This window comes from Lasioglossum baleicum, chromosome 6 (assembly GCF_051020765.1).
Source record: "Lasioglossum baleicum chromosome 6, iyLasBale1, whole genome shotgun sequence".
Lineage (NCBI taxonomy): Eukaryota > Metazoa > Arthropoda > Insecta > Hymenoptera > Halictidae > Lasioglossum > Lasioglossum baleicum.
In genome coordinates, this window is record NC_134934.1 from 10,724,316 (window position 1) to 10,748,268 (window position 23,953).

Consider the following 23,953-nt stretch of genomic DNA (forward strand, 5'->3'; position numbering starts at 1 on the left):
TCGCGCAATCTGATTGGTTGACGCTACCGTTCCGACCAATAGCGAAAATAGGAAGATACTTTACATGTGCGTGACAACCAATCGTATTCGCTTTCTTTTCGCGGGTCTTCTCTTTTCGGTCCTGTAATAAATACATAAATACTTACAGATTTTGTGAAACACTTACGATCCTTATCGTTTATCGACTTCAAGTTAACCGTGTAATAAACCGTTACAATTGTTCGTGTGAATGAACAATTAATCGATCGTTATTCCGGTTATTCCAGTGCTACGGTCATAATTATTAGCGAAAAATAAAATTGAAACTGTTCAAAGGGGTCTGAAGGGGTCGTTACCAGTCGTTACAGTTTGTTACAGTCGTTACAGTTCGACAACATGTCCGAGCGCAACGATGATACAGAAAATGGTAATATTTTGAACTGTCAATCAATCGTAAAAACAAAATTCGATTTTTCTTTGACTTTACTCGCGTTCTAACTTTCTCATCGCAAATTGATACGATAGTGATACTTATCTCTTTTATTCTCTTCGAAACTTCCACATAAGTGTCAACGAAATGGTATACTCGATCGTGATCACGTAGCATCGAACATCAATTTCTCGACAGATATTAAATTACAAAGTTGTTGATTGCAGAGATTCGATGTTCTTAGAAAGTATTTTTATCTTTCGGTTGCAACGTGTAGATTTGTTCGCGTTAACAAGGTGAAATGTGTGAATCATGTTCTCCTTATCTGTCATCCATGGAGATCGCAAGTTTTATTAATTAAATAATACGATTAAGTGAATTAAGACATTGTGTACTGTTCGAAGATATTCAGTCCTAATTTACGGGCACTTTGTTCGCGAATAAACAAAAGGATTTTGAGGTAATTATCGAGTCACGTGTACAACTTTAATGGAGTACGTTTTGTTATAAAATTTCGACATATGTTTGCAGCACGCCAATGTTCCCACAAATCACATTTCCTTTAATCAGTCGTCTACAACAATTATTTGGCCATCAACTCTGGCCAAAGCATCTGTTCGCATATTATCGTTCGAGTCAGTAAAGCATTTTCTGTCATTCAAATTGCCTACTCGAATGTACTTTTTCATTAGTATTTTCATTATCTTCATAGGTTATCAATCGTTTGTGACATTTCTCAATTGTATCCAATCCAAATCATAGCTTCAGTTTTATACTGCATAAGAGCATGACATAGTTATGTCTGTGGTTGTCAGAGAAAACGCAGTGTGTCACAATTTCAAAAAATTCGAGTTTATGCATTAATAGTATACATGGGATTTACGCATTTACCAGAAAAATAGTCGTGAAAATAAATTCGAAAGATTCACAGTGTTTTTCCTGACAACCACAGATATATTATAGCACAAATGATTATTGTTTAACATTGTTCTACTTGTTCTCGCACTGGAATTACATAGAGAAGAAATTAAATGAGGAGGCAAAAGACAGTTCTTCGACACGGGAAAAGGTAGAAGACTCCGACATGGAAATGATTCGAGAATATTTAGGACAGATGCTGTTAAGGTTTTTCGATTCACCGCCGTGCGATGGACAGTCCCAGAAAAAGGTTCTTCGCGAGCTCAGCATAGATGGGATAGTAGACTATATCAAGGAAAACGATGACATAAAAATTGTCACGATGGCTGGAGCTGGTATATCCACGTGTAAGTATCCGATGCTTTACGTTAGAACTGTTGGATGATATTTGTACTATATACAGAGTTACGTTGTATTCGCAGCTGCGGGTATTCCTGATTTTCGATCGCCGTCTAGCGGGCTGTATCACAACTTAAAGAAATACAACTTACCTTACCCTCAAGCTATTTTCGAAGTCAGTTATTTTATGGAGAACCCAGAGCCGTTTTTCACGCTTGCGAAAGAATTATTGCCCGAAGGCTTCAAGCCGACCCCGTGCCACTATTTTATACGACTCCTGTGGCAGAAAGGATTACTCTTAAGGCACTACACGCAAAATATCGATACATTGGAAAGGATCGCAGGCTTGCCCCCAGAAAAATTGGTCGAAGCGCATGGAACTTTTCATACCGGACAATGTCTCAAGTGCAAAACAACGTATACTTTGCCATGGATGAAAAGTAAGTTTGTCGAATTATTTACTTATCGCATAACGTATAGTATCCTGAAACTAAAAATTTCCTTTCAGAGAAGATTATGGAAGACACTGTACCAAAGTGTGAGAAATGCAACGAGGGTGTAGTGAAACCGGATGTTGTATTCTTCGGGGAATTGTTGTCGCAACGTTTCGATCACCTTATCGAACAGGATTTTCCGCAAGCGGATCTACTGATAATAATGGGATCCAGTTTGGTTGTTCAACCGTTTGCATCCTTGGTAGACAGGTAAACGATAAAAAATTAGAAAGTCGTATCACGAGAACTCGTATTTAAATTGCTATTTCTTTTCGCTTCAAGAGTACGATCTACCTGTCCACGTTTACTCATTAATAAAGAAAAAGTGGGCATGCAAGATCGTTTGTCACGATTCCTGGGACTACGACAGGGATTTGTCTTCGATACGAAAGATTCTCACTGTGGACGCGACGTTGCCTGGTTAGGCGATTGCGATACCGGTTGCAGAATGTTAGCAGAAAAACTGGGCTGGGGGGTACGTTCTTCCTTTTGAATTGTTTCTTCATGCAACCCGGAAAAATCTGCAAATTTGATTCGAACCGATCGTTTCTTTCCAGGACGAATTGACAGATCTTGTAAAAAAGGAACACGAACGATTGGATGCTGAAAATGCTAAGAAGGATTAACTATATTAATAATATTTTTGCGAGGTAAACTTGTTTATTAACGCAATCGATATTTAAGTTCGCCACTGTTTTTTTATAAAGAAAAACTTATTTAGCAAACGAGATTATCTGTTAAAGTAATTGTATAAATGTTATTTATACGATAGAAGATTTCATACGATGATTACGGAGAAATACGCTTTCGCTTACGTCCGCTCGACGGAATTCTGTAGATAAATTATAGCGATAAAAGCATAATTTTCTAATGTATATTTGAACGTGTAATTTATTATTTGAATGTGATCGTGACAGTTGAACCGGGTGTACAAATAAAATAGAAGACTATGAAACTCTAAGAACGTTTCCGATTGAACGTAGCAGAATCATTTCATTCTAAAAGGCTTGCTGATAACTTCCTCAGCTTCCTGCTGATGCACCTGCCCTTCGCCGACAGCTGGGGCAGCCATAGGTTTGCGACCGCAATATTGTAACTAGAAACGATAATACTTGTCTCGTAGGAATATTTGTCCTCGGTGAAATCATTTAAATAAATTTTTCTTTAACTTACACGTCTGCCGCATAAATTCTCGAAACGAGGCTTCACAAAGCTCCACGGCCCCATATTTTGTGGCTCTTCTTGGCTCCATACGAAAGCTGACGCACAAATATATTTTTATTCAATTTTCAGGACTTTCATTGTCATATAACTCTGCGCAGTCGTTTTACTCACTTTTTGCGTTTGCATATCTGTCGAGCTGTTGCAATAATTCATGAACTGGAAAGGGGCACAAAGTCTCCAATCTAACGATGGCTACGTTCTTCTGTCCCGTGGTATCTCTATAATGATCGAGAGCATAAAAATGTTTTCCACTTGCTAGAATGATTTTGTCCACGCCTGCTTCCGCCGCTTTCTCATCTCCTGTTAGCACATTACTCGTGTCGTCAAAACGAAAATGAAAACAATTATCCTAGTAATATTGTTTCGCATACCTATGACATTCGTGAACCTGGTTCGTGGGCCCATTTCTTGTAACGACGACGTCGCGGCATTCAGACGTAACAATGTTTTCGGAGCCACAACGATCAAAGGTTTTCGGAAGTTTCTAACCATCTGAAACGGCAGAAGTTTAAAAAAGAAGCAAAGCAGTGTTTGTGAAATGTTTATTCGGAACACAAGAATCATCCTCGCACTTGTCTCCTGAGTAAGTGAAAATACTGCGCCGGGGTTGTAGGGTTCACGACATGCATGTTCACGTCATCTCCATCCGGTTTGTTCTCGTTGCTATCGGTGAGTTGTAAAAACCTCTCTATTCTACAGGAGCTGTGTTCGGGGCCAGCGCCGTCGTAGCCATGCGGTAGAAGAACGGTCAAACCGCTGCTCAACATCCATTTCGCTTCGCCGCTAGTCAGAAAGGTGTCGATCACGATCTGTGCTCCATTGAAGAAATCACCGAACTGTGCTTCCCAGATGGTTAAGGTTGTCGGTAGAGCTATGCTCATTCCGTACTCGTAGCCCAGAACCGCTTCTTCCGACAGAATGCTGTTAGCCAATTCCAACTTACCCGTTTGACCTTCGATCATCGAGTTTAGCGGGATCTGTATGTCTGGAATAATGTGTCAAACGAAGTAGTATGATCACGATAAAGTAAATATCAATGATCCGACCGATTCGGGAATACCGATGTCCGCTTACTTCCGGTTGCTTGATCGACGAACATAGCGTGCCTATGGGAGAATGTTCCTCGGCCCACGTCTTGCCCGCTTATTCTGACATTGTAGCCTTGGTACAACAGACTTCCGATGGCCAATGCTTCGCCGGTGGCCCAGTCCAGACGACCTTGCCCATGGTCGTCGGTTACCTTTTTCAGTCTAGCTTGAACGTGGCTCTTTGCTAATTGCGGATGGATCGTCTATACAGAGAAACGTATAATCGATATTAAATGGAATATCAGGATTTAGCGTCTACAATATTCCTTTGGATGATATGCAAGCCTCGGGGGTATGGAGTCTCAGAAATTGTAGAGGTACTACATACTTTCTTTGACGTGTGCCAAACATAGAGAAGAACAGCGCGTAAACGACAAAGAGGAACTGAGCGTCGAGGCAGCCGGCGCAGTTCAAAAGGCTGCGTATCGATTACAATGTCAATGCAATTAGAATTTTGATCGCTGAACGTCTCTGGACGTCTCTTTCTTTTCACATGCTGTCTTCCTTTGCGTTCGAAACCTCCATCGCTTATTAAACAAGTAAATATAACGGCAATTCGTGGAAAATTTCACGAATCCGCTGGTAAAGGTTTCGTAACGAAGAAAGTTTCATAATTGCATTGGTATTGCCTCACCGAGCTCGGATCGTGTCTCTTTGTAGCGCGATCGACGAAAGTCACATCGTCCGAAGGAACACTGTACATAGTACGGTTAACGCACTATTCTCTTGCTTCTCACCGAATCGTCGTCGACTCGGACACTCTTCTCGGCGATGAATCTCAACAGACCCAGGTCGACGCCTGTGTCCCACTGAGTCACGCTTGCCTCAACTTGCTGCATTCCCTTCCAGAAACCTGCGAAGCTCGCGGACTCTGGTACGTAAGCGTCCACCTGTTTCAGGGCTTGGTTCAACCAAGCGCTGTGATCGTCGATCGTGCGCTTAGCTTCCTCCAGGGTAAAAATGTTAGACTTTACCAGTGTATCTAAGTAACGATCCGGTACCGATCTATGTGAAAACAAAGGTAGACTCACTCTTTCATTTTTCAGACGCGCAACGAGTTTTATAAACACCTACGGACGGTTCTGTATAATTTGATAGACAACGGGGTTCGTGAACGTTGGATCGTCCAGTTCGTTGTGACCCCATCTTCTGAAGCAATTCAGGTCCACGAAGACGTCCTTCCTGAACTTCCGTTGGTACTTGAATGCGAGTCTAGTTGCTCGGACGACCATCTACGGCACGGTGTTTCGATAGTTCAGCGACTAATCGTTCTCGGACAGAGTGTATTGAGGGTGTAGATTTCTCATTCCTCGATAATGCAAAGATGGGGCTTTTTAGCAGCCAAAAGCGCTAGGTAAAAGATCAATCTAGGCCGCAATCGCCCTCAAAAGTCCCATTTTTACGTTTACGAGGCGTAATTTGTGCATTATTCGGAAACATAAAGCTGCGCATGCAGTAGAAAAGTCTACACCCTTAACGCCAAAACTAGAAACAGACAGTAACGCGACGTATACCTCGGGATCGTCTCCGTTGACGTGGATCACCGGAGCGGAGATCATCTTTGCCAGGTCCGTGCAGTATCTCGACGACCTGCCGATGGAAGCCGGCGTGGTGAATCCCAGTTGATTGTTCACGACCAAGTGAATCGTTCCACCTATTTCGAAGTGCGGGGCCTGGGACAAAGCCAAGCATTCTTGGTTGACGCCTTGGCCAGCGTAAGCGGCATCCCCGTGAACCTGAATGTTCAACGCTTTGTCGCTCCACCGGGCGTTCTCGTCTTCGCTGTAAGCTCCATCTTGGATGGCCTGCATCGCTCCTCGCGTCTTCCCCATAGAGACGGGATTCACGACCTCCAAGTGGGAAGGATTCCTCAGCGTCGATACGTGAAGGCTCTTCCCTTCGATGTCCAGCTCGGTGGAGGACACCAAGTGACTGATCACGTCGCCAGTTGCTCTCGTTCCATCCGGAAACTCGGAGAGTCCTCGGAGCTTGCGGAACAACTTTTCCGGTGGAAGATTTAACATACCGGTGAGCAAGTTGAGTCGACCACGGTGCGGCATACAGAGGACAACGTACGTCAAGTCGTCTGGAAACAGATGGATCGGTTTTGCGGACGTTGAACAATCTTGTCAACCGTTTGCCCTGTACTCTCTATAATATCGAGACACCGAATTAAATTCTATGTCTCTATTATCGATATTTACTCGTTAGCGAAAGCGTAGAAGTACTATATAAATTTTCTTTTTCTTCTAGAAGATTGTAAGAGCGACGAAAAAGTTCTAATCGTTGTAGACGTAAAGAAAATCGTAGCACTGGTGTCTGCACAATATCTTCTACCGTTTGTAATCGAAAGGTGACCGTACAGGACTTACAATTAGCCGCTTATATATAGCCGATTACCGTTTGCGCACAGTTTAAAAAACTCGTGGAAAAACGCCATCATAGCCTCGGCGCCTTCGCCTCCGTATCTTTTTAGGCTGACGAACTTGATGGCTAGGAAGTTGTCGAATGCTTGGCTTTTCAGCATCTCTTTAGCGATAGCCACTCTCGTTCGATCCGCGATGGGATCGACCGTGCACCGTTCCGCGGTTTCCGCGAACCATTCCCTCTCCTCCTCGGTCTGCGTAAGCGTTCAAAACGATCAGATCCTTTTGCAGCTGTTATCATAGACTTATTATATGTAGTAAGCGATCGATACCTCTAAATGGCTAAACTCGAGACCTATAGAACCGCTGTAGATCTTACGGAGGAGCTCCAAGGCTTCCTCCACCGTTCCCTCCTTTTTATTCGCCGTTAGGATCCCTTCGAAAAAGACTTTGTCCGTTAAACGTAATCCAAACCTTTCGGGATTCAATTCCGCGAGCGGAGTTGGCTTCTTCGGAGAGAGAGAGACGGGATCTACGTTGGCTTGTTTGTGACCGAATTCTCTGTACGCGGTGACCAATCTGTAGAAGTTGCTGTTCTTCGATCGCGACTCCAGGTATTCTTTCGGCACTGTAAACGGAGAAAATATCGTACGGTATTTTCTATAAAGAGTTCTGTCAGCGATGTTGCGTAATAACTGAAACATCGCATTCGCTATCTCACAGCAGTTCTTAATTAGTGGACTAAGTCTTTAACCCGACAGCGCACTTTCTATTTTTGCACTCGACGATAACGGGAATCGTATCGCGATCACCCGATACAAAAGCATCTTCGGTGTAACAAAAATCTGCGAATCAAGTGCTTGAAAAGCTCTAATTGATTCGGAATCAATAGAACAAAATAGATGTTGTATCGCATGTATCGATCACTTTCAAATAAATATTCTATTTTTAGTCAGAAACATGAATACTGGGGTGTATCTCGGTCGTTCGATCAATTAAAAGAAAGGAATTTCGCTGAGATTCAGAATGTCGGTTTAAATTAGCCGCGCATACGCTCGCCATCGCCCGTTCGATAATCGCTTCTATGTATTCGATAATCGAACTCGAACAGTTGCGCGAGACGAACCAGTGGATAGTTGCGTTTTCGTTGTGCTGCAACTTTTTATCTTTTATCGCGTGTTCAAAATTAAAAGTGCTATCAGTGGTATCAGCATTTTTGGCCGGGCTTTCGTGTTCGGGGGATGCCTGTCCACGGCCGAACATTTTCCGTCAAGGTAAGAACGCTTTACGGTAGAAAGTCGCATCTTTGCGTTACTTGTTTGAAAACATTCACGCGAAGGACGTATTTAATGTATAGACAACGGATTTGATGAATTTATGACTAACATTGATAGGTGCAATTTAAGACAGTAAAAATATTAACCATATTAACACTTTACCTACCGGAAGCCTATTACTAGGCTTTGAAATAGTTGTGCTGTGCCAAAAGAAAGCATAGAAATTTTCTTTTACATTGCAATCTTAAATGAAATTGTTAGATGATGTTATTGAGGATGACTAGTTAGTTTTCAACGAAAATTGCTGTTGCTATTGAAGGTTCCATTAAAAAGTGTTTAGCCATGTACCACAGATTTTTCAAAATTATGCAATAATCATCGGTCGGTAATGTGTTAAGAAAGATCCGCTGTCTATTAATGTATAATATAAGGCAGCCATCTACGCACCGCGCTGGAAAACTTCGTTTACGACGTAAATAGAAAATAAAAAACACCTTTGTCCAATCCCAAATTTTGTAAACATTTGCTCTGAAATTATTGAGAGGAAGAAGCTAGTGCGGGGGTATCGTGTCACCGTATACTGTCCGACAGGTTTAAACGGGTTAATAAACGAATTAGCTGGTATTTAGTTACACGTAATTTAATTCCATGTAATTTAGTTCCATGTAATTGCGAACTTACGTAAACACGATCCCAGCGGATAGAACTACTTCGAATATATCGATATTCGTGTATTTGCAATCTATATGGAAAATACCTTGAAATTCTGGTGAAACCCGCGACTTGTATCCGTACACACCGCGCTCGCTGTGATAAGCGCGAGCATAGATCCTCTGTCGATAAGGGAATAAACATTCCGAGCTCGGATAACCGCTTGTCCACCGAGTCCATCGAAATAGTGGATGCTTTCGAGCGTTCCGGAGGATCGAACAGGCGTGCATTCTCCTTGCAAAAACTCTGGGATCAACTGAGCCGACTAACTGAACAACGTCCGTTATCACTATGCCGCATTTGCCCGCGGTTCGCATGCTGTTCCTATCGCCACTCCCCACCACCCCTCGCTGGCTCTTGCCCTCCCCTTCTGCCGTTCGTAGGTCTTATTATTCGTCGTTATCTGTTTATTCGAGATTGGCCTGGCCAATATGCAATACATATCGGATCAGATCGGTTCGACGCGTAGCGTTGCACGTAAGTATGAATATTTTTATGGGGCGCAACAAGCAGACGCCGCACAGTGGGGTATTTAACCCTAAAAGTCGGAAAAAAGTCGATTTCGAAATTTTGCGTTAGTCGTAAAATTTTGACGACTTTTACCGATGTAGTTCAAGGTCTGCGGAATAAGACTTCAGTCACCGACGAGATAATATTAAAGACTGCCAGCCCCTGTCCTATTCAGCAGGACCAGTAAGCGGGCGCGTGCGGACGCGACCGGGCGCGGGGATAACGTGGAACTTACAGTGATCTGAAATAGCTGGAAATAGCACATCGCTAAAAGTTGTACCACCGACGAGATACTCGTCAAGTATTAGAAGAAGAATGAGATATAGTATAGAATGCTCACATTACCCATTCTGTAATTGCCTTATAATACTATCACCGACGAAATACTATCTCGTCTCTTTACCTAAATAGAACCAGACGATATATGACATTGTTCACGCCCTGGGCAAATCAGCTTGGATAATACATATATTCTGATCTGAATGAAGGTGAAATTGCAAAATGTTATGGAGGACAATAGGTATAGGGATAGAATTTATTGAAAAATCAACATATTTATTAAATGTGCAGCTATTAGCTCGATATTATCCTTTATTCATAAGACACTAAAAGTTCTTACGAATAGAGGATAATACCGATTGCCCAGGTCTCACCACGAGGAGGTTGCTGCACAAGAGACCCGAAAGGGAGTCAGAACGAATGCAATATTCCTTCTGGATCCCTTTCTTACAACGACAGACTTAATACTAAATTACGCAAGTATGTCGAGTAATTATCGCGGGGCAAAAGGTGTGAATCGGAGAAGAAGTCTCCGATCCACGGGGGATTAAAGGCAAATCAGGCAGAAGGCTCTGATTCTTTCAAAGTGAGAAACAAGAGCGAACCAGAGCAGAAGGCTCTAGTTCGAAGGTGACGCAGCGCGTACAATGTTTGCAGTGCAGCCCCGGTCAGAGCCGATACCCGACGTGTCCTCACCAAGAGGAATCGACAGTGAGAAGTGTTCAAACGTAGAACCATCTCTCTGTCAACTACCTGCCACCAGGCAACGCAATGCATTGAGGTAACGTGGGTAGGATGACGAACAGAGAATTTCTCTGCCAACTACCTGCCACCAGGCAACGCAAAGCGTTGAGGTGACTCGGGTAGGATTACGAACAGAAAGAATGGCAATACGAGTGAACAGGTCTCAATGAACCACCCCTCTCAATGTATCGACGCCGAATACCGGCTCCAACCGGTCTGGTACATACAAGCAAGGTCCGACACAGCAGAAGGCTGTGTCGGAGTCAAAAATACGAGTCGAGTAAAGTGACGTTATTGCAATAATTACTCGACATATTTACAACAAAGATATACGAGCTTAAAAATTACCGCACGCACGCACGCACGCAATTAATTATTGGCATTGGTATCATACTGATTCATTGTTATGGTAATTCTATACTGATATACAGATATAGTGATATGCGATATACTGCTAAACTGATATGCTGATACCTTTGTATCCTGATATCCTGATAACTAGATATGCATATGTATATGGTATTACAGATTTAGAGATTAAACCAAAAACGTTAAATCGAGCAAATAATACCAATGCCAATAATTACTACAATATTATGGGTATATACAGATGGGCATAGTACAAGCTTTTAAAAATTAACGCACGCAAGCCGAGCAATTATTGGGGACCAAACAACTAAATCGCAAAAGGGGAAGAATCAAAGCAGAAGGCTTTGATTCGCAAATAAGAAACATGAGCCTGAGCAGAAGGCTCAGGTTCGGGGGTGACGTTAAGACAATAATTGCTCGGCAAATAAAACTAACTTAAAAATACGCCGCAGACTTCTTGGTTTGTCCTCTTCTTGGTGTGTCCTCTTCTTGGTATGACTTCTTCTTGGTGTATTCTAGCTGAAACAGACTAATAATATAGTTAGACATAACAATACATAATCCTGCACACGAGTGCAAACCTAATACCCGCTCACGAGAGCAAACCTAGAACCAGTTCACGAGAACCAAACTAACCCCGCACACGAGTGCGAATCTAACCAGCTCACGAGAGCCAAATTAACCCCGCACACGAGTGCGAATCTAACCAGCTCACGAGAGCCAACCTAACACCAGCTCACGAGAGCCAAACTAACCCCGCACACGGGTGCGGCCTATAGGCGATTCGGGTACCCCGGGGACGCGACACCCCGTACTCACTCACGGCCCCATCCGTGAGTGAGCCCCTGGGGGACCTCCGATCGGAGGAATGCCAAGTTCAAACAAGATGAGAAAATTTGTAGGAAGAGGGACTTGTGAAACACGACATATTTACAACGATGATATACAATCTTAATATATAGATCGTATATAACTAACTTCAAAATACACTGTAGTCTTCTTCCTCTTCGTTGATGTGTCCTCTTCATTTGGTGTGTCGTCTTTGTTAGCAGCGGGCTGTTGTAATCTAGCTGAAACAGACTAATCGTATCTAGAAACAATGCAGTTGAATACGGAATTAAATTAAATAAATGAGTACGAATACAACCAATGCAGCAGCTCACAAGAGCAATTATAAACCTGCACATGAGTGCGAATACAATCAGAGAACCAGCTCATGAGAGCAATTGTAATCCCGCACAGAAGTGCGAATACAATCAGAGAACCAGCTCATGAGAGCAATTGTAACCCCGCACAGAAGTGCGAGTGCAACCAGCGAACCAATTCACAAGAACAATTGTAATCGTGCACATGAGTGCGAATACAATCAGAGAAACAGCTCATGAGAGCAATTGTAACCCCGCACAGAAGTGCGAATACAATCAGAGAACCAGCTCATGAGAGCAATTGTAACCCCGCACAGAAGTGCGAGTGCAACCAGCGAACCAATTCACAAGAACAATTGTAATCGTGCACATGAGTGCGAATACAATCAGAGAAACAGCTCATGAGAGCAATTGTAACCCCGCACAGAAGTGCGAATACAATCAGAGAACCAGCTCATGAGAGCAACTGTAACCCCGCACAGAAGTGCGAGTGCAACCAGCGAACCAATTCACAAGAACAATTGTAATCGTGCACATGAGTGCGAATACAATCAGAGAACCAGCTCATGAGAGCAGTTGTAACCCCGCACAGAAGTGCGAATACAACCAGCGAAACAGCTCGTGAGAATAACTATAACCCCGCACACGAGTGCGAAAACAACCAACAAAGCAGCTCACAAGAGCAATTATAATCCTGCATACGAGTGGGACGCTCAAAATGTAATTTTTATAAAGAATGAAGTTGATAAATTTGAAGAAGACTCAATAGTCTTCATTGAAAGTCTCGATGAAAATTTCAAAAGTATGAAGGACGAGTTTAAAAAGACAAAGGAAGTTTTGAAAAATATTAGTAATCAAACTTACCGTTGTTCCTTGAATTGACAGTTGAAGGTAGGCCAGGGTAACTGTAGATGACCTGTAGTCCACCTCTGGTCCCTCCGGTTCTCCTGGCGCTCCTGGTCCCGCAGTACGTCCGCTCACGCCGGTCCCCCCGCCCCGACTGACTGACTGACGGAGAGCTCTCGCCCAGCCGCCGAGCTCCAGCGGCGCCCCCCACTCCGCCGAGCTCGAGCGGCGCCCCCCACTCTGCCGAATATCGATCGATGTCGATCGCCCCATGACAATTATTGATAAATTTATTATTTCCAGCTGGTTAATGTTTATAACAATTCTATTTTACAGCGATGTCCACAAGCAATCCCTTGGCTAGCTGACCACCTAATTTTTTAGTCAAAGTGGCTAATAGTTTTCGTGATACGTAATAACTTTTAAACCATAACATTCGCACGCATTAATTTATTCGATACAATTCACAGATAAATTTATTATATCTGGCTGTTTAATGTTTATAACAATTCCTTTTTCTAACCATGTTAACGAGCACTCCCTTGACCACCTTGCCATCTAAATTTTTCGTAAAAATAGACAATAAAACTCGAAATATAGAATAACTTTTAAACCATGAACATTCGCACGCATTAATTTATTCAAAAAAGTAAAGTCTTTTCAAAATATTTCTGTCCAGATCGATTCTTGGAACATTTATGTATAAAAAAGTGAAAGGTAATAATTCTCGTTTATGAAATGTTTTGAAATTACAAACTGAGGTGTCTCGTATAAAATTTGAAATAGGAATTGTTGATTTTCCTAAAAAATTATGCTTCAATAATATATTTCTAGGAATTCTTTGTCCTTGAGTTATGCGTTTAATATTGAAACCAACATCGCGTCTGAAATATCTGCTCGGTACAGAATGTGACAATTTATGATGATCAATATGGTTCCGTGACGATTTGCCTTCTCACCGACGAGAATCTCCTCAGTAGCCTTCTGCTCCGACGAGGTCATGTCGATGGCCTTCTGTTTTTTACTCCAGCCTGAATACATCCTAGAGGGCGTAAGAAAACATCGTAGTATTCGAGTGACGCGATATTCTATAAGGCTAGCAGTCTTTAATAGTATCTGGTCGGTGCTTAGATTCTAGAGTGACATTAAATAGAAAAAAATGTTGTGAAAATTTTCAAAAATCCTTGAGACAATCATCATTTTAGTCAAAAAAGAACCTATTCCCAAAATTTCATCAAATTCTGAACACGGACGTAAACGGAAACACAGCCACGATTTTTATTTATTTCAGATCTAAAGATGCTACCACCACCGAAAACAAGATTTCATTTAATTCCTCTTCCTTAAAATTTGTCTGCAGAAATTGAAAATTGCATAAACATCCGCAATCTAGTCTATCTATTATATATAAATAAAAATCAAATGCTGTTCGTTGGTAAGCGCATCACTTGAGAACGGCTGGACCGATTTGGCTAATTCTTTTTTTAAAATGTTCGTATTAGTCCGAACTAGGTTATAGGATAAGAAAAATTGGAAAAGCATCACGGAAAAATGGAAAATTCGGGAAAAACTAAAAGTGCTTTTAGAATCATATTTCAATGCAACAAAAAAACGAACGTCGTAGCTTTTAATCAACATTTCAATAGAACGTCGCAGCTTTTAATCAACATTTCAATAGAAATTTACATTATCGACGTCTGCTTGCATTATCGATATTATGAACATTCGCCAGTTAGTTAATTTCGATTACAATTTATTTCGTTACGTACGCAAATAACCCTCTCACGAGCTCGCAAAACGAGCGAGCTACGACTACCCTTTAGTTATTAATATTTGAACATAATTAACAATTCTGTAAGTTCTTTTTGTTTGCGATCATAGTGCAAAACGAATAGTCCCAGATTTGCACAGATTGAAGATTTATAACTATTCTAAAAGTGGAAATGAGCATCAACAGTCGCAGCTTGTTGCATTGTCGGTGACCGTTCAGGTAACGGAGTTTATTGGAAAAAAGCGTACAAGGAGTATTTGCGGTTTCTCTGCGAGCAGTCCGTGTCTCGGACACTTGCATATATACAGACTTACAATTATAATTTCAACGAATACGGTATTCGCTGCAAGAATCTGAAAATCTCGGGACCGAAATTCCACGTTCGTATATTTATCACATGCCCCGAACGACCGCTACCACGCTTCCATTATTTTAATTGAATAGATCGTAATCGAAGATAAAAGCAACGAGTGGTCGATCGTGGTGATCGTAGATTAGATAAAAAAAACTGAAAAGTCGCAACCGTTTCTAGCACACAATACATTAGAAAGTTTCGAGCTCCGAAAATATGCTAGGAGCGTTTCCTTCGCCTCGCGTTCGTTGAAATCGCGAATTCGTTCTCGAGCGAACGGTTGAGTTCTGTCAACAGGAGTTATATCTCGGGATACGCTGTTCCCACGAGGTCGTTGCCCCTGTACCTAAACTTGTGCGTGACGATGTTGAACTTTGTCCCACCGAGGGACACCGGGCAATTGCCGTCTGGACGCGCGTAGAAGCAGACCGTGTATAGTGCCATCTCCAGCTCCGGCGAAGTGCCAACGAACAACGTGGTCACGGGTTTGTCGTGGCCGCTGTACTTGGTTCTTATCTTCAGGATATAGCCTTTCTGTAAAATCGAAAGATCGTTTGTCGTTAGCTACTCGAGACTCCACCTCGCGAATTTGTTAAATGCGAATTTCGTCGATGGTTATGTCTGGACTGCGGATTTTATGCATTTATGTCGAAAATAAGTAGGTGCAGTGTAAAACAAGAGACAGATTCAATGAATTTAAGAGCTTCAATGTATCAGTATCAGCTTATTATAATTATTAAAGGCACGAAGGCTCCAGTTCATCGTAATCGATGGAAACCATTTTTATTTTGCATAAAAGTCCGCAGTCTAGTTATGTCGCATAGCAAATCGAAGTTGTGGAAGGTGTAGAAATAAATTTCGACATTCCCCTTTTCTCTTACATTCTCTTGACATTTTCTTTGACATTCTCTTTTGCCCCCTTTTCATTAAAGTAAAGGATCAATGAGGAATAACGAATAAAGTCATTGACAATTAGGACGACAGTGAGCAAATTCACTCTAGATTGAAAAATCACGGCGTGAATGAAGTTAAAGTCACGCAGACTGCGGATCTTTATGCGAAATTGAAATTGTCTGCATCGATTGCAAAAAATAGAAACTAAATTGAATATTATTTCTTTCCTTGATGACTTCAAAGAGGGGAAATCGTATAATGACATCTTCAATTTTTAAAACTTTTCAACAACTTTGAATTTCATCTACTCGATCTTGCTATAGATTCATACAGATCCGCAGTCCAGTGATAAATCATATAGTGATAAATAAATAAGGGTACCTAACAGCAGAGTTGGGCAAAAATTTAATCAACGATTGACGACTAACTTCATCAATCGATTGAATCAATCGCCGATTTTTCGGCGATTTCTTTTTTTAATCGTACACATTAATCAATCAATTATGATTAAAACTTTAATCGATTAATGCCCAACTCTGCCTAGCAGGTACCCTTCGAGTAAACTCACATCCGCCAGGTCAACTTTCTTCAAGTACCCGTTGTAGTCTACCTTCCCGCTGGCCTCCTCCTTGCTATAATAAATCCAATTGTGCAAACCGACCACTTCGATGCCGGTCTGGCCGTTCTTCAGTTCCGCCATGAACACGTGCTCGAATCCCGAGCTGCCGATCTTGCCTTGTCCCCGGGAGAACAGGTTGAACCATATCTTCCTCAAGGTGTCCTTGTACTCGTAGTAATCTTTCCTGATTTGCCCTTTGTCCGCGAGGAATCTCATTGCAGCTGACATAACGTTCGTGCTGAGCATCGTGTCTACCAGGAGACTCTCCTCTTGCCTCTGCAACGGGCTTATATGCTCGTTCACGTTCGTGTCCGGTTGGTAATTATCGTAGATCGTTATTATTTTCTGGATCGTGGGACCTTGGTAGGCTTCCGGGTTCACCGAGAATAACCTGGAATAACAAGATCACCTTTTCAATCCTTATTTGTCCTCTTTTCGGTTGCTACTCGAGGACACGTCGATCCGATGATCCGATGTCGCTCTTTGTCAGCCATATCGCAGCCCGGCAAGAAAATAGTGACATAACTAAAAAATACAGTATTCTCACACCAAAATCTCCGTCGACATCAACTCTAAGTTCCTGCCACTACAGATATGAACTGGCTCAAAAAGAAAACTAGTCAATTAGAGTTTTTCTAGCATGTACTGGCAAACTAAACGCATCTATCACTGTTCCAACTTCAAAATCGTTATAAAATAATTCCAATTATCGATCGTAAATGTTATCAAATACATAGATAAAGTTATTATAGCAAGTACGTATCAAAACCAAGTTTGATCAATTTCATTGCATATTATTGAAAATTATATTTACCTATATATTTTTCGTTTAGAAGCAAATTTCCACCTTTGATAAAGGTTCAAAACAGAACCGAAACGTCAGGAAAGGAGTAAATCTTTTGCAAAATTGCTATATTATATTAATTGATCGAACCGGTAGCGGCGAAAGCATTTTCAAAATCGTTATTTTTTGAATCGTGTCATTGTTCTTGCCGAGCTGCGACATGTCGTTGAACAAATCGAAGGAAACTCACGGTTGAGACGCGTCGTCGGTGGTGCTGCTGCTGGACGTCTGCTTCTGAACGTTCAGAGTTATGTGTCTGTTCGCGTTGTTGTTGTCCTTGATGAACAGAGCCTCGGAGAGCTTCTCCAGGTCCTCGTCGGTGATAGTGTTACCCTTGCTGTAGGTAGGGTTGCTCGAATAAGTTGTAGGAGTGCTGGTCTTGCCTCCTAGGGCACCGGCAGCTATCGCGCCGCCTGCTATCGCACCACCCGCGAGCGCTCCACCCGCGATCGCGCCTCCGGAAGGCCTGGTCTGTCCGGGTTGGCTGGGTGTTTGCGGTCTGGGCTGGGCTTGTCCTATTAACGAATCGCTCGATTGAATTTCAACAGATATTAGGTTGTTGCATACGAATGTCCGATTTTAGAATGCGCAACTCTTGCAAATCGTTTCGTTACTGTCTATTGGTTTATTATATAAAACTTTAAGGCAGAAAGATAATCCTTCACAACCAAACGTACATACCACGACCGGTCAAATGACCGGTGCTAGATCGTTTATTTACCTGGTTGATTCGGATAAGTGGGTTGCCTCGTGGAAGGAGTCGGGGAGTTGGGCCTGCTGCCACCGCCGGCTACGTCCGCCCAAGTTTTTCCAGATGTTCCGGGACTTCCAGGCCTGGAAGCTGGTGGTGGAGTGGTGCTGCTAGGTTTCAGACTGCCCACGTGCAACGTCGACACCTGATTGCCTCCGGATCCGGGTTGGTTCGGTGATGGCTGCGGCTGTGGTTGTCCTGGTAACGTGGCTGGTCTCCCAAATGGCGATCCTTCAACATCGGATACAACGAGTTACAGTTTACCATCTCGATGGGGTTACGAACAATCTCGCTCACCTGGTGGAGAGGACGATGGACTCCCAGGCACGGAGGAGGGTCTAGAACCTGGAACAAAATACAGAATATTTCTCACAACCTCTGTCTGAATGCTTCGTATGCATTCTATTTGAAAAATCAAGAGAGAAGCGGATAAAACCTGGTGATTGCGGCGCAGGTTGCTGAGGCTGAGGTCGTGGCGCGGGAGTGACTGGAGCAGCACCTGAAACAACGCGACGATTCGCGTGTCATCTTTATTCCGATCAACTAGCGGAGCTGCGTATACCTGGAGTCTGAGGTTGGAGGGGCGTGGCTCCTGGAGATGCGTTCGGCCTCGATCCAGGTCCTTTGAAAGAAAACAAAGTCACTTATCGATCCGTCGAACTTCACTCGACGTCAAGGACCAAGAATTTACACGTAAATACCTGGCGTTTGAGGTCTTGTCGCGGTACCGGGCAGGGGCGCTGGTCCAGAGGCTAAACATTCGGAGAATCATTGGTTTTTTTTCGAACAATAAAGAATCTGGACAACTTTACGAGTTGTTTGGATCGTATCGAGTGAATTACCTCCGGAAGAGAGCGCTGGTCCTTGGTTGGGCGTCTTCGGCGGTTGTTTTCCGGGTTCTCCGACACCGGCCAGGTCCGCGGCCCATTCCCTGTAGCCTTGACCGGAGTTCCCGCCGGTTCCGGGTCTCGCAGGCCTGGACCCGCCGATGTCGAGGCCAACTTCCGTTCCCGGGGCCGGTTTGCCGGGTTTCGCGTTGTTTCTGATATTCTGTCCGTTCGAATTGACGCCGATCGCTAGACCAGGATCTCCGGCACCTATCACGACCGAGCCGACGTTGTTCGGAACGCTCGACGGTTTTCCGTCCGGTTTGCCGGCTGGTTTGCTGGTTGTTGGCTTCGCGGTTGTGCTAGAGGGTGTCTCGGTGGTCGTCGTCGTCTTGTCCTTTTTCCAGAACTTCCATCCTGCTTCGACATCGGCTAGAAAAAAAGTCGACGTCGTTCGTATCGGAGGTTCAGAGAATGGGCTGCCGTGTTCCGGATAGCTCGGAGGACTCGAAAGGTTTCCTGATTTATCACTAAACCTACTAGCACCGGTCAAATCACCGGTTCCAGACTTTTTATGTCATAAGTAGACTGCGGATCTTTATACATTTATAGGAAAATTGAGTAGACGAAATTCCAAATTGTAGGAATATCTTGAAATATGAAGACGTCGATATATGATTCCTCATTTATTAAAATTATTAACCTTCCGTCGGGCGCAACCGATCTGACAGGCACAGCGCGATCATTTAGGTACCTCGAAAGCAGTCAACCCCACCCTTGGGGAGGGCCCAAAAGGGCGGCCCTACGAGTATCGATCTCACCAAGTGTACTATTTCCCTAACTGCAGTTGTATAAATGAACTTAATTAGGCGTTTATCATGTTTTTTGAATGTGGGCCCGCCAAGCACATTGCGCCCGACGGAAAGTTAAGGGAGGAAATAGTGTTCTATTTGGTTTCTGTTTCTTGCAATCGACGCAGACAATTTTTATTTCGCATAAAGATCCGCGGTCTAGATGACTATTGAAATTATAAAGATGTTTTCGTGGTAAATAATGAAATGAATATATTTAGTGGCGCAGATATTCTATAATGTGAACCACACAAAGTTCAAATAAATCTAAGCTTGTTATTTTTATAAGGCAACGTGTACCGGCTACTTGTACAGCTCGGTAGGTTTAGCGTTAATACGCTTTTCGAGGGTTCGGAGGGTCCCGAGACTATCTCTTTTCCGATCGACGTCGTTGATTAACGTCCTCGTGCTCTCGCGATCTTAAATTCAAATTACGTTGATGGCAGCAATAGCGGCCATGATGGTAGAGATCTTCCCACGGGCACTTCGGCCGTGGAAATTTCCATGGGAAACACTGGTCTCCTTGATCCTTCCGGGCATCTGGTAATCGGGCCGAGCGATAAACTGCCCGACTGTTGCTCAGTGAATGGACGAAACAAAAAATATTGCATCGACCGCATCGTGTTGCGCCAAGTTTCTCTTCGGAAACTTCTAGCTATTCCAAGAACTCTCTCTCTCTCTCCCTCTTTCTAGTTTACGATCGTATCGGTGGAACGTATGTATGTAGTTATGCTTGAACTCGCGATAACCTTGATAATAAGCGGAAAAACAGGAGCGATCGGAGAGAAATATGTTAGAATCGCTTGCGAACATTCTGGAGCAGATAACGCGCGTCCAAACATTTTTTTCTGCCGTTCGTAATTTTACGTAATATCGCGTCGAATGTTATGATAAATTCGCGAAGGAAGGATCGTGTCGACGGTGGGAAAACCGGCCGACCGGTAATCTTCCTTTCACTTCGGCGATTTTCCTGTTGGAAACGTCCTGTCGCGAACGAGACCGATGCGAGCAACGTAGAACGTATGCGAATAGAAAAATGAAAGTTAATTGGGTGACACACTGTACGGCGCACGGATAAAGAGAACAAATGGTAATCGGTTGTCCCGAGTTAACCTGCTCAAGGACGAATCGTCTGACACGCGGTCGGAGGTATCGAAAACTTTCTTTCGCTTTGTATGTTCGGCTCTTAGATTCCGAATGAGCGTTCGAACGCGTCGCGAGGCAAGCCAGTTTTTAAAATGGAGGAAAAATTGAAACGTCCGGGTTTGTTTACGCGACCGTCGACCTTCGATGGAACGCAGATATCGGGTTAATCCGGTAGCGTCGACTTACCAACGATGAGTGACAGCGCGAGCAGCGCGAGGAACACGGTCGCGCCTTTGATTCTCATGATCGACGATGCTTCCAGCCGAGATGCAGGATTTTCGTTCGATGCTGATCGATCGTCGCCGCGTCTGTAGTCTATATCTATAGAAGTTGGATAGAGGAACGCGTTGACGCGACGCGCGACTAAAGACTGAAGCCTCGGCCGGCTCTCGATTCGATTCGATCCGATTCCGTTCCGTTTCGTTCCGTTCGGTTCGCCCCCGCCGCGTCGGTCGCACTTTCCTCCTGCCTTCTTGTTTCTCATTGGCAAACGTGCTCGCGACCCTGGTCCGGCTAAGGTCTTTGCACGGTCACGAGACGCAGCGTCCAAGATCTTTTTGAAAGGATGATGTCAGCCGGCGCGGCGCGGCAGGCAATCTTGCATTCAAACGAGTTGGGTCACGTCCGACGTGCTCGCTCGTAAGACCCGGTTAATGCGATGCTCTCGTCGCTCGTATATTTCTCGGTTCGTACCTGGACATCTACGAGGAACCTTGATGGGAAATATTGGCTTGGCAAGAAAGCCATTTCGGTATTTTAAGGAGGTAGACTCGTTTCCGGGATCGCAATGGTGCGCGATATGTATAATGAAAGATCAATCTAGGTCGCAATCGCCCCCTTTCCTATTTTTACGTTTACAAGGCGAAATTCGCATTATTCCGCGCCCTTGCGACTCTGAGAACGATTCCACTTCCTTAAAAAGCCACCAGAAAGATGGCAAAAGACTCCATTGTTTAAAGTTCATTGCTCGAATCAAAAATCTCGCTTTCATTTCACCTTAAAATACCGATATTACTTTCTCACCAACCCAATATTTGGTTCCACGAGATCTCGGGTCAAATAGAGGCTCGAAGGCAGCCAGATCGGAAGTTTGACTGCAGCTTGGCGTAATCGTGGAACGAATGATGCAGCGTTCGATCGTTTGTTCCTCGAATTGAAACGTTTCTATTGCAAGTTGCGCAACTTCGACAACTACGGCGCAAATGACTCGAGGCTTCGTGCACTGTATCCCCGATTGGTAATTAGCAGAACGGTTTCTTTATTGACGAATAATCGACGCGCGACATCCTTACATTTTTCCAATGCTTATATATACATACAATATTTACACGTGTCAGCGTTGCACGACGATCGGGAAAGTTTAAGAGCTCGTTCCGTTCCAAGAACGAGTTCGCCGAGCTCGTTGCTCGGCTTCAACTTCCGATTAGGGGAAAATAGATTGCTATCCATAGGAGGAACAAGACCATCAGGAGCAGCATCAGCTTCGACCGGAAAGAGTCCCAACCGATCAGTATGTACTTCGGCCTCTGATGTTCGTTCCGCGGGTCGGACTGAAACGAAGGTCGATCGAGTTTAGACAAATTTCCGGATCAAATATTTTCGGTACAGTTTCTTTAGACAACGACTCGTAGCGAACGCGATCGATTCCCTGGATATTGAAGCGATTAGAAATCGAATTACATCGTCGTCGTTGTCATCGTCGTCGTAGACTTGTTCGTTTGCCCGCAGGCTCTGCGTGCTCAGGTTCTTCCGCATTTGCGTGGATTTGTCCCGAGTAGTGTTCCGGCTGCTCCGATTCGACTTGTTCTTGCTCGATTGAATCCTCGAGGGTCCCGGTGCGTCGAACGCGGCCAATCCTATCGCCACGGTCGCCGAGGCTTTGGCTAGCGCTTTGCTCTTCGCATCCTCGACGGCTCCTTTGCGAGTCGGTCCGCTTATCGCTACGCTCTCTGTCGCAGCATCGTCCCCTGTTTGCACCGATTGTGTGTACAAATTCATTTTGCTTTGTACTTTACGTAACGAGAACGTGTTCTACGGTTCGATGATCATTTTGCTCAAGGAAGGAAAGGTCGTCATTCCATTAGAGGCGCCTGTCCATGCCAAATCGATCACTTTTTTAATGAAATATGTTGTAGTCCATGTGAAATTAGGGCGGTTCATCATTTTGCCGGTTTCGAATTTAATTGACCTTCGAAATTTGCAATGTTTGCTCATTCTGGCGAAAACGGGCCTCGCTTACGAATTTTTATCTCAGGAACTGTTCGTCCGATCGAGCTACATTTGTTTTTTGTTTTATACCGGAAGGATTGGGCTATTACAAAAGAATTTTTTTTTCTACAAAATATCGAAACCTGCAAAATGATGACTAAAACCCCCCTAATTCCACATGGACTACAACATACATATTTTATTTAGAACAAAGTCGACGATGTTGCCTGCAAAAAGTGATCAATTTGGCAGAGTGTTTCACGGATGCACAAATGAAGAAAACAATACTGAAGCCTTGTTCTTCAGACCTTTAACTACGTCGGACAGCAAAAATTGTACGACTTACTTTTGAAATTGACTTTCCTCCGACACTTGGGCCAAATAGTATTTGGTAAATACCCCACTGTGCGTCGTTTGCGTTAAGATTCCGATCTTACCTTTCCCGGGCTCCCTCCGTTCAGGATCGCGTACCCGAGACAAAAAGCTCTGCAAGTACCGCGCAATCTTCTCCCTTTCCTGCTTCAGATTGCTGACTCGGTGTTTCCTTCGAAGCATCTACCGCGAGACCCGGCTTTTCCGCGTGATCTTCCGCTTTGTTCAAAGATCGTCGTATCGGAGATCCCTCGCACTGGAAGAGATGCGTGAGTCGTATAACCGCTCAATTCGTTTCGATCGAGCTTCATCGAAACTCACATTCTCCTCACCTTTTTTTTTGGTTATACCGAGAGACCGTGCATCCCTCGCAACATCCTCGGCATCGCACGAAACGTCTCACTGTATAGTTTTACAGAGTAAAATCCCGTTTCCGAGTGAAGCACAGGCAACGCGCTGTCTCGTTCGAAGAAATTAAATCGTCCATCAAACTTTCACGGATCCAAAGGAAACGCGGCTCGTCTCATTGATCAGAGCGTCATATATTCGTGGTTAACAAAACCGGCGAATTTCAAGGCTGTCCGATGCAAATGTAGCTG

General features: G+C 43.7%; 4 protein-coding genes across 6 annotated transcripts; 1 reads left to right on the forward strand and 3 right to left on the reverse strand.

Moving 5' to 3' along the window:
- The first annotated feature begins 105 nt into the window (after positions 1–105).
- Sirt2 (Sirtuin 2) lies at positions 106–7,803 on the forward strand. 2 transcript variants are annotated; one of them, XM_076425342.1, is made up of 8 exons: positions 392–406; positions 814–869; positions 1,429–1,674; positions 1,750–2,106; positions 2,175–2,370; positions 2,443–2,635; positions 2,718–2,810; positions 4,084–7,803. In XM_076425342.1, exons 3-7 carry the CDS (start codon positions 1,494–1,496, stop codon positions 2,784–2,786), a joined length of 996 nt encoding a protein of 331 aa, XP_076281457.1. In that variant the 5' UTR covers positions 392–406; positions 814–869; positions 1,429–1,493; the 3' UTR covers positions 2,787–2,810; positions 4,084–7,803. The 2 variants fall into 2 exon arrangements, with proteins under 2 accessions (XP_076281455.1, XP_076281457.1); XM_076425340.1 differs by lacking the exon at positions 814–869 and having other exon boundaries at positions 106–406.
- LOC143209539 (putative 2-oxoadipate dehydrogenase complex component E1 homolog) lies at positions 2,709–9,702 on the reverse strand. The gene is made up of 12 exons (XM_076425311.1): positions 8,873–9,702; positions 7,171–7,466; positions 6,873–7,092; positions 5,987–6,558; positions 5,547–5,704; positions 5,210–5,477; positions 4,459–4,675; positions 3,957–4,369; positions 3,756–3,876; positions 3,496–3,684; positions 3,334–3,419; positions 2,709–3,256 (listed from the first exon to the last, which is right to left on the reverse strand). The coding sequence occupies exons 1-12, from the start codon at positions 9,141–9,143 to the stop codon at positions 3,149–3,151; spliced, it is 2,919 nt and encodes a 972-aa protein (XP_076281426.1). The 5' UTR covers positions 9,144–9,702; the 3' UTR covers positions 2,709–3,148.
- Positions 9,703–14,312: 4,610 nt separating this feature from the next.
- On the reverse strand, positions 14,313–21,414 carry LOC143209540 (uncharacterized). Its single transcript, XM_076425312.1, has 10 exons — positions 20,961–21,414; positions 18,793–19,209; positions 18,652–18,702; positions 18,513–18,572; positions 18,387–18,449; positions 18,248–18,295; positions 17,921–18,181; positions 17,390–17,714; positions 16,305–16,746; positions 14,313–15,376 (listed from the first exon to the last, which is right to left on the reverse strand). The coding sequence occupies exons 1-10, from the start codon at positions 21,256–21,258 to the stop codon at positions 15,143–15,145; spliced, it is 2,199 nt and encodes a 732-aa protein (XP_076281427.1). The 5' UTR covers positions 21,259–21,414; the 3' UTR covers positions 14,313–15,142.
- LOC143209559 (uncharacterized) lies at positions 21,355–23,896 on the reverse strand. Of its 2 annotated transcripts, XR_013009107.1 has the most exons (4): positions 23,420–23,896; positions 22,455–22,741; positions 22,094–22,324; positions 21,355–21,475 (listed from the first exon to the last, which is right to left on the reverse strand). XR_013009107.1 is itself a non-coding variant. In XM_076425351.1 (3 exons), the coding sequence occupies exons 1-3, from the start codon at positions 23,535–23,537 to the stop codon at positions 22,187–22,189; spliced, it is 543 nt and encodes a 180-aa protein (XP_076281466.1). In that variant the 5' UTR covers positions 23,538–23,896; the 3' UTR covers positions 21,750–22,186. The 2 variants fall into 2 exon arrangements, 1 of the variants encoding a protein (XP_076281466.1); XM_076425351.1 differs by lacking the exon at positions 21,355–21,475 and having other exon boundaries at positions 21,750–22,324.
- Positions 23,897–23,953: the final 57 nt, after the last annotated feature.